General features: G+C 33.4%; 1 protein-coding gene across 1 annotated transcript; it reads left to right on the top strand.

Annotated features, from left to right (window-relative positions):
• Nucleotides 1-8,700: 8,700 nt before the first annotated feature.
• Peng (Pumilio and CPL domain-containing protein penguin) lies at nt 8,701-11,149 on the top strand. The gene is made up of 2 exons (XM_076762615.1): nt 8,701-8,950; nt 9,011-11,149. Exon 2 carries the CDS (start codon nt 9,017-9,019, stop codon nt 10,898-10,900), a length of 1,884 nt encoding a protein of 627 aa, XP_076618730.1. The 5' UTR covers nt 8,701-8,950; nt 9,011-9,016; the 3' UTR covers nt 10,901-11,149.
• The last annotated feature ends 18 nt before the right edge of the window (nt 11,150-11,167 follow it).

Below are 11,167 nucleotides of genomic sequence, written 5' to 3'. Positions count from 1 at the left end.
CTATAGGGAGTCAAACAAAGGTATTAAAAATCGGAAACGAATTTTTAAGAAAAATCAACAAGGGGTAAGTAAAAAAAAAAATTCGAATCTAATTAGGTTACTCAACCATTTTTCTATACATTATTTCATCTAATTAATTAGTTATAAACAATTTCTGGAAGTTATACTTATTTATTCCAATATTGCGCTAAAACTGACAAAGTATCGCCATCTATCGGAATGTTAGAGGAAGTATTTAGAGAACTGTCCCCTCACCCCCCAAGGTTTGGTGCACACGAATAGTATCGCCATCTAAGAACAGGTATCGAACTAAACAAGTTATAGCTACCCCCACTCCTGCTACTCCTGATATGCAATATGTACCTTGATTATTCAATAATAACTCCTTTTCTGGAAATAAAATATGAACTTTTAGAATCGAAGAATATAGTATAGACCCTTGGCAACATTCAGGGATCGATTACAATAATTTTTGTTCACCAAAAATTATTGTAATCGATCCCGAAATCCTACCCACTTTCTAGAAAAAATTCCAGAAGGTGTGAAAATTATAATAGTATCCTTAAATGTTGCCGAGGGTCTATACTATATGCTTCGATTCTAAAAGTTCATATTTTATTCCCAGAAAAGGAGTTATTAACGAATAATCAAGGTACATATTGCATATCAGGAGTAGCAGGAGTGGGGGTAGCTGTAACTTGTTTAGTTCGATACCTGTTCTTAGATGGCGATACTATTCGTGTGCACCAAACCTTGGGGGGTGAGGGGACAGTTCTCTAGATACTTCCTCTAACATTCCGATAGATGGCGATACTTTGTCACTTTTGGCGCAATATTGAAATAAATAAGTATCGCTTCCAGAAATTGTTTATAACTAATTAATTAGATGAAATAATGTATAGAAAAATGGTTGAGTAACTTAATTAGATTCGAATATTTTTTTTTACTTTAGAATTAAAGAAATTAAGGAATTAATGAGAGAAAAGCAGAGGAAAGTAAATTTTTATATATTAAATAGTTATTAACAAATATCTGAAGTCGACTTTAATCGATGAATTATCAATTTTTCAACAATGACATACATATTTTGACTATTAGAGAACAAAGTAGACATCCCTAGCAATATTCAAGGGCCAATTTTACTACGCTCCTTGCTCTAATTAATTAATTATTAGCGATAGATCTCCAGAGTGTCTATTGTTTAAAAATTATTTCTAGTTGTGAGGGTCAATTACAATCATTTTTGGTCATTACACATACCTCCAAAATCCTACGCATTTTCGAGAAAAAAATTCCTTACCGAAAATTTAATTTCAGACCAGAATCGTTCCCCGAAATTTCATGTGTATCTTTAAAACGTCATAACTTCTGAACGGATTGACGGATTTTAATGTTTAAAAAAGCAAACGACGCGTATTTTGCTAGAGAATATGTATAAATTCCAAAAATATTCGAAAAGTTGATCCTTGACCCCGAAAAATGAGGAAAACCTCATAAAAATGGTCCAATTTTCAAACAGCCATAATTCCTATAATAGTGAATATATTTTAATGAAACTTTTTTCTGAGGTAGAGCTCATGGGTACCTACAAAAAAGTATTAGACAACTTTTCTGTAGGGTGTCAAACAAAATTACTAAAAATGAAAAAGGAATTTTTAAGAAAAATCGACAAGGGTTAGGTGCCTAAATTTTTTGACGAAAAAAAAAAAATTTTCAAATCGTTCTAAAAAAATTATTTTCAATTGCGGGGGTCAATTACAATAATTTTCGGTGAATAGACCTACCCCCGAAATCCTACCCACTTTCTAGAAAAAAATTCAGTACGAGCGGAAATTTAAACGTTAATAACTTTTTAACGAAATCTCCATCAACAAATTAGTATTCTTGATTTTCGTCTTATTTTGACCTCTAGAATCTCCCATTAAAATTTTTCCCAGGGGTGGCCGAACACCCTGTATAATGTTTTAAACATACGCATGAAATTTCAAACGAACATTTCTGTTCAATTTTCAAACCATCATAACTTCTACAATAGTGAACGTATCTCATTGAAATTTCTTCTGGGAGTAGAGCTCATGGATACCTACAAAAAAGTATGAGACAACATTTCCATACAGCGTCAAACAAATTTATTAAAAATCAAATTTATATTGTTTTAAATTCGCAGCCATTAGCTCGGTGTTACCCATGATGAAGAAGTTCTTCATTGTGGGTAACACCGATTACCAGGTCTCACCACGAGGAGGTTGCTGCGAGTGGAGACCCGAAGGGAAATAGATGGAATCTATCCAATCTAAGTTCTATCGATCTCCCTTTTACAGACCTAGAAACTAATATAGGAGAGAGAGAAATGGAAGAGAAAGAGATAGAATTATGCCAAATAATTGTTTTGTTTAAAAGAGGGATGAAGCTAAATTGTGGGTAACGCGACGCGATACGACACGATGCACCATGCAATAGTGCAAGGAACGAGGGACGCGAACCGTATAGCGAAGTCAAAAGGGTCAGCTCGTTGCCTCTCAGCAAGTTTGATTGAAGAGGAGGAGAATCGACGCACCCAACACGGGTTCCCCATTTCTCCTAAGCATCCTGCTGGGAGCCCGCAGGACCCAACCCGGGATGTCTAACAAAGAGAGGGATCCTGAGTCGGGGCTACCGCAGACAGGAACAGTTCCTGAACCTCTCTACGGCCGAAATACTCTTTTCCTTGAATCGTTTCACCAGAGGACGGCAACTGACCCTTCGAACCAGTTTAACGGCCGATCACTTGCTTTCTACATCAAAGCAGCGGTGATCGGAGCTAGAGACGAGGGAATAACTGAAAACGAGAATCTATTAATTAATCCATCACTTGGCATGTTACGCTTAAAATAAAATGTACAATATAAACTGAAAATTAACGTCGAGGCTCGAACTAATCAAGTTAAAAAGGAAATTTAGAATTAATTTAAATTAATTCAATTAAAGAAATTAGAAAAAAGAAATGTCCGACGTTAATCTTAATATCTTAAATCTAACCGCACTTACATACTATCGCATCTATGTTGAACCCCTCGGTCGGCGGATGAATCTGGTTTTCCAGGAGGTCCCTCGGAATTGATCTAAACAAAAACTCAAATAACAATTAATATTTATACAAGAAAATATCAATTCACCAAATACCTAGAAGAAACAAAAAAACAAATATGAAAAATAATGGATCGAACAACCCAACGAAGTATAAAAACAGTGGAAAAATATCATCCCAACGAAGAAAGAATAGAACATCCCAACGATGTAATATGGTTGAACTCAGATTGGGCAAAGAACCCAAAGGAAAGTTCTTTGAAACCAATAACACGCGTCAGAGTACCCCTGGCGGCTCCAGGGGTACTGAGGAGTTGGTCAGCAGCAGCCAACTTTATACCGGGAGGGAATTACGGGTTGCAGCCATTCAGCCAATCAGCGGCCACTTAGGCTCCGCTTGATCGAAAGTTTAACAAAGTTGCAAGAATACCGAGCCCCTTCGCGCGCACCAATTTTCCGAATATTCTTACATGATTCCACATATTCTTCACTAAAATACGCGTTATTTGTCTCTGGAAACATTAAAATCCTCCAATCCGTTCAAAAGTTATAATGTTTTAAACATACAGGAATGTTCGCTTGAAATTTCATGCGTATGTTTAAAATATTATAACTTTTGAACGGATTGAAGGATTTTAATGTTTCCAGAGACAAATGACGCATATTTTAGTGGAGAATATGTAGAAATTCTATTATATATCTATAAGTATTCCATTATTTCAAATAATAATTCTTTAATTTCTTTTGATGAACAATTCGTCTATCAACTAGCGACCCCCTCAGCCAATCAGCAGCCAGTTAGGCTCCGACAGTCGTCCCAATCAGTTGCATAAAAACCGAGCCCCCTGGCGCGCCCGTGGGAGACATCTTTCAACTACGAAGCAAGACGGACCGATAAGACGAAGAATTTTATTGAAAATTTCCATTCAATCAAGATCAAAGATGGCCAAGAAGATGCTAAATGGTCAAGATGCTGCAAAAAGAGACAACCCGGGTTTCTTTGAGGACGAAGAAAATCCCATCTTTGGGAACAACACATAAAAACTGAACAACTCTTACATTAAACGACCAGAGACTGAACATCTCTGTAAAGGAATAACTCTGGTTTAAAACTGAACATTCTATATTTGCCTATATAGGCAAAAAATTATTATTTGAAATAATAAAATACTTGAAAAATAAATGGTTTGAAAATAATTTCCAACGTCTTTCTTGATAAACTACCCCACAACCGAAAATAATTTTTCCAGAATGATTTGAAATTAAAAAATTTTTTTTTTTTTGTCCACCTACCGATTTCGTGAAGAATTTTTTTCTCGAAACAGCGCAGGATTTCGGGGATATATGTATTCATAAAAAATGATTGTAATTGAACTCTGCAACGATTATCGTACCTGTGAGTCGAAATTCTGGCGAGTAAGAGAATTGATGCTCCTTAGCGTGCTGATGATATTTTTCGAAACCTTGATGAAATACACTAACACATTATTGACGACAAGTTGTCCCTTCCAAGAATCTTGTCATCTTTAGAGTTTTCAAGAAACAATCTATCAAAATTTTCAACCACGTAACAAATATATGCATCCCACTACCAACGATCCTGAGATACGCACGAGGAAATATTCATCGATCTAACCTCAAATTAACGATTACGACGAGAATATCTTTCTTACAGCGATTAGACATGAACTGCAGGCTTTAAAGTCGAAACAACTGCCAAAATAAATTCTTTTTTCACTGTATTTAAACTTTCCTCAACGTATATTCGTGTACACGACCCGCACTTCACCTAACCAGTTCTGATTCCTTTGAACAGGACATGAGCAAAATCCATTTTTCATGTATTGAGTATAAATTCAATCAGGTCTTTATACTCAATCGTATTAATAATATACATACATATGCATATAATATACATAATATGGAATAAAATAGATATGTAAATTCAATACATATATTAATAATTTGATAATATAATATTATTGCTATTTGTCGACAAATGGATGCAAAATAAAAGTTATTAGTTAAGACCTTTTGCAAATTAATCGAAAAAAGCATATTAATAAAATATTGTTACACAAATAAAAATCATGACATGAAAGAAACGATATTTTATTATTATTTTCATGCAATGTTACAAATATCAACACAATTAAACTGATTAGAGAAATAATGCTGAAATAGAAAAAGAATCATAGATACAAAATTAATTAACACCTAGACATCAAACAAAATCAACAGATAAATTTTATACATATGCTAATAATATGAACGAATGGACAAAAAGAAAGACCAAAAGAAAAGTACAAAATAAAAATATTAATTAATCTCAGAAATAACAAAATCCAACGAAGTATTATCTATACCTGTAAAACAACAGACAAAAATTCACAAAATGAAAGTGAAAAGTGAAAATTGCAAGTTAATCGAAAAAGCATATTAGTAAAATATTGCTGTACAAATAAAAATCATGGCACATGAGAAAAAACGATATTTCGAAAAAGAAGTTATACATAATGTTCAATGAAAACCTAGAAATGAAACAAAATAGGCATGTAAATTCAATACATATATTAATAATTTGATAATGAAATATTATTGCTACTTGTCGACAAGTAGCTACCAGTTGGCAGCACCTATCGGCAGCGTTCAGCTATTCTCTGAAACAAAAAAACAATACTCATGGCAAATAATACGGTCTCTAGTGGAGAGATGCAAAATCAAAGTTAAGACAGTTTGGTCTACGAAAGGACTAGAGGAAAGGACTACGAAAGGAATGTTTATTTAATATTTAATTAAATTTGTGTCAATTATATTTTTTGCCTATATAGGCAAATATAGGATGTTCAGTTTTAAACCAGAGTTATTTCTTAACAGAGATGTTCAGTCTCTGGTCGTTTAATGTAAGAGTTGTTCAGTTTTTAAGTGTTGTTCCCAAAGATGGGATTTTCTTCGTCTTCAAAGGAACCCGGGTTGTCCCTTGGCTGCTGTTCGTGAAACATCTTCTTGACCATCTTGGGAAATCTTGATTGAATGTAAATCTTCAATTAATTTCTTCATCTCGCATCACGGTCCGTCTTGCTTTGTGGTTAAGGGAAAACTCCCGCGAGCGCCCCAGGGGGCTCCTCTAGTGACTAAAAAGGACGGACCAGGAAGAGTGACCCAGATATCATTTGTGCAACTTTGATAGACGAATTGTCCATCAAAAGAAATTAAAGAATCATTATTTGAAATAATGGAATACTTATAGATATATAATAGAATTTCTACATATTCTCCACTAAAATACGCGTCATTTGTCTCTGGAAACATTAAAATCCTCCAATCCGTTCAAAAGTTATAATATTTTAAACATACGCATGAAATTTCAAGCGAATATTTCTGTATGTTTAAAACATTATAACTTTTGAACGGATTGGAGGATTTTAATGTTTCCAGAGACAAATAACGCGTATTTTAGTGGAGAATATGTGGAAACATGTAAGATTATTCGGAAAATTGGTGCGCGCGAAGGGGCTCGGTATTCTTACAACTTTGTTAAACTTTCGATTAAGCAGAGCCTAACTGGCCGCTGATTGGCAGAATGGCTGCAACCCATAATCCCCTCCCGGTATAAAGTTGGCTACTGCTGACCAACTCCTCAGTACCCCTGGAGCCGCCAGGGGTACTCTGACGCGTGTTATTGGTTTCAAAGAACTTTCCTTTGGGTTCTTTGCCCAATCTGAGTTCAACCATATTACTTCGTTGGGAAGTTCTATTCTTTCTTCGTTGGGATGATATTTTTCCACTGTTTTTATACTTCGTTGGGTTGTTCGATCCATTATTTTTCATATTTGTTTTTGTGTTTCTTCTAGGTATTTGGTGAATTGATATTTTCTTGTATAAATATTAATTGTTATTTGAGTTTTTGTTTAGATCAATTCCGAGGGACCTACTGGAAAACCAGATTCATCCGCCGACCGAGGGGTTCAACATAGATGCGATAGTATGTAAGTGCGGTTAGATTTAAGATATTAAGATTAACGTCGAACATTTCTTTTTTCTAATTTCTTTAATTGAATTAATTTAAATTAATTCTAAATTTCCTTTTTAACTTGATTAGTTCGAGCCTCGACGTTAATTTTCGGCCTCTTAGTGTATGCGCAAATTGCCAATTAATTATTCAATTTACTAGATTCTCGTTTTCAGTCATTCCCTCGTTCCTGGCTTCGGTCACAGTTGTTTCATTGAAGGAAACATGTGATCGGCCGTGTGGCTAATCCAAAAGATCTAATCGTCTTCTCTTGTTGGCTGGATTCGTGGAGAATGATACTCCACTTGAAGGTGTGGAGTATCCGTTTCCTGCGGAAACGCATACCTTCCGGTTGGAAGTCCTTGTCACAGGTACTCTCTCTATGTTAGACAGCTTGGGTCGGGTCCTTTGGCTCCCGGCGGGTTGCAGTGGAGAAATGGAGACCAGTTTCAGGGGCGTGCATCCGTTCTCCTGTAGAAATCGAATCATCAAGCGGAGTCAATTCGATCCCAAGATCTGCTACACGGTTCAGCATCGCGTCTTGTCGCGTCTCCCACATTTTAGATTCATCCCTCTTTTAAAACCCATTTTAAAGAAAATAATTATTTGGCATAATTCTATCTCTTTCTCTTCCATTTCTCTCTCTCTTTCCTATATTAGTTTCTAGGTCTGTAAAGGGGAGATCGATAGAACTTAGATTGGATAGATTCTATCTATTTCCCTTCGGGTCTCCACTCGCAGCAACCTCCTCGTGGTGAGACCTGGTAATCGGTGTTACCCACAATGAAGAACTTCTTCATCATGGGTAACACCGAGCTAATGGCTGCAAATTTAAAACAATATAAATTTGATTTTTAATAAATTTGTTTAACGCTGTGTGGAAATGTTGTCTAATACTTTTTTGTAGGTATCCATGAGCTCTACTTCCAGAAAAAATTTCAATGAGATACGTTCACTATTGTAGAAGTTATGATGGTTTGAAAATTGAACAGAAATGTTCGTTTGAAATTTCATGCGTATGTTTAAAACATTATACAGGGTGTTCGGCCACCCCTGGGAAAAATTTTAATGGGAGATTCTAGAGGTCAAAATAAGACGAAAATCAAGAATACTAATTTGTTGATGGAGATTTCGTTAAAAAGTTATTAACGTTTAAATTTCCGCTCGTCCTGAATTTTTTTCTAGAAAGTGGGTAGGATTTCGGGGGTAGGTCTATTCACCAAAAATGCTTATAATTGACCCCTGCAACCAAAAATAATTTTTCCAGAACTATTTGAAATTTTTTAATTTAATTTGTTAGTAACTTTGTAATGAAGTCTCAGTCAAGAAATTGATATTCTTGATTTTTGCCTTATTTTGGCCTCTAGAATCTCCCATTAAAATTTTTCCCAGGGGTAGCCGAACACAGCTGTTCAAGAGCAAGAAGGAAAGGCTTCCATTCACGTTCTTTATCGAATTCCCGAAGTTGCATGAAGTGCTGACCTGGCGTAACATGTGGCTCTTGCCGTAGGATATGTCGGCTTTTCCCACCACTCCGTTAAACGCTAAGGAAGTTCGTCGTTACTAATGTCGTCGTCGATGCATTCAATTATGCCAGATCTGGCCACATTGACTACACTGGTTACGTGATCGCAGTATGTAAATCATGCATATGTAGAAGTAATTATACATAGTATGAAATTTAATTTAAAAGATTTTATTTACATTAAAAGTTCCGTTTTTATTTGTATTTAATAGCATATCATTATAGAAGTCTCAAATATCATATAATCAGTAAAATACTGGATAGATTAATTTTATTTTTTGATAGGTTATATTGATCATTTATTGGCACTAATATTCAAAGATATTGCATTTTATACGTAAAAGAACGTAAGTAAACATTGTTCTCTTATTTATTTATTGTATTCTATATTTTAATTTTGTCTTTAGAATAAAATGGTGAAACGAAAATTAAATGCTGATACTCAATTGAAAGTACGGGAAAATAAGAAATCTATAAATAATGATGTCAATAATGATATTACGAATAATGACATTAAAGATACTACAAACAATAAATCTCGGATCAAGAAACAAAAAAGGGGAATATACGAAAAACCTGTAAAAAATGTTAGCAAAGAGAACCAACCATTGCATAAATGTGTTACAAATTATGCAATGAACAAATCTAAAACTATGAATGAAATCTTTAGACAAAAACCTAATTGGCTTGAAATTAAGAAACAGAAAAAGGAATTGAAAGACAAATATAAAGCAAAAAAATTAAGTAATATTTATGATATATCAATCACAGTAAAACATATTGGTGAAAAATTACGCAGATCTGATTGTACAAAACTAGAACGAAAAAAATTAATTTTACAAGCACATGATTTATTACAGACTTATTATAATAAAGTAATACTTATGCATGATATGTCTCGTATTATTCAGTGGATATTTAAATACAGTGATTCAGAAATTCGAATAATCATTTTTAATGAATTAAAGTCTTTGCTTTTAACTATGATTCTATCAAAATATGCAAAGAATTGTGTGAAAATCATGTTAAAATATGGATCTCAAAAAATCAGACATGAAATAATTTCTACTTGTTATGGTAACATTGTGAAATTTATGAGCCACTCTGTATCTGCACCATTATTAGAAGTTATGTATGCACAGTGGACAACACATACTGAGAAGATTTACTTTAAACAGGAATTTTATGGTGATATATATAAACAAGCTAAGGATAAAGAAGTTAAAACTTTGTCTGATGTGTATAAAAATACAGAGAACATGAAATCAGCAACATTATCAGCTGTAAAAGGAAATCTAATGAGAATACTGAATAAAAAACTTGTGAACTTCACACTTGTACAATATGTTCTTTTAGAGTTTTTAAATGATTGTTCTGTTGAAGATAGGACAGAAATGATAGTTATGTTAAGAGATTCCATAGTAAAATTATCTCAGACTAAACCTGGTTCAAAAAATGCTGTAACATGTATATGGCATGGTACAAACAAAGATAGAAAAATTATAATGAAATCTCTTAAGGATCATGTAAAATCTATCTGTATGTCCGAACATGGATATTTAATATTATTAGCTTTATTTGATTCTGTAGATGATACTGTCCTCGTAAAGAAAATTATCCTTTCAGAAATTCAGAAAGATGTGACAGATATAGCATTAAATGAATATGGAAAACATGTAATTCTATATTTAATAGCTAGAAGAAATTCCTTTTACTTTCCTCCTAGTATAGTTAAATACTTACAACAAGGAGACAACAATGAAACAAGTAAAAAGCCTGCTAACATTAGAGAGAAAGAACTTCTTGATTCAATTTCTGATTCGCTTCTTGAGACTATAACACTAAATATAGCAACTTGGATGTCAAACAGTTCTATTGCAATGGTAACTTTAGCAATATTGAAAGTAGGCACTGGAGAAAAGCTGAAACAAGCTTTTCAATCCATTGCTACATTTATCACAGACCCGGAAATAAGGATTACAGAAAACGGTGTTAAACGCAAAACTGTTGAACATGCAGGTTTACACATGATGCTAAAAAAAGTTATACAGAATGATAAGATATTACTGACAAAAGGCGAAACTACTTTTGGAGATGTATTAATTAATCATTTGAAGACAAATGTCATAAAAGAATGGATAGAATATAACAGAGGATGTTTTTTATTAATATTGTTATTAGAAAATGAAACAAAGTCAACTACAGATACTCTTCTTTCTAAACTGAAACGAATGATAAGTATTTTAAAATCCAAGTCGAATTCAGGAGCTTCAATATTACTTACAAAATTAAGTTAAATAAAACATTAGTTTATAAACTGTAAAATTATGAATAAAAAAAATGCTCATTTTAGAAGCAAGTATCAGAATTTATGAAATGCAATATTTTACCTGAGTATAAATTCATTTACTGTATTTTATTTGTAATATAAATACAATGTATTCATACTTCAAATCCAAGATTACTGTTTTATTTTTTAATTTTTTGTAACGCATATAAATACTAAACTTATGTCAAAAAGATACATAATACAGCTATTAATTATATATTACACATTATTTTAC

This window comes from Colletes latitarsis, chromosome 3, assembly GCF_051014445.1.
Source record: "Colletes latitarsis isolate SP2378_abdomen chromosome 3, iyColLati1, whole genome shotgun sequence".
NCBI lineage: Eukaryota > Metazoa > Arthropoda > Insecta > Hymenoptera > Colletidae > Colletes > Colletes latitarsis.
Note: the sequence above shows the minus strand (reverse complement) of the source record. Positions and strands in the feature narration are given on the sequence as shown.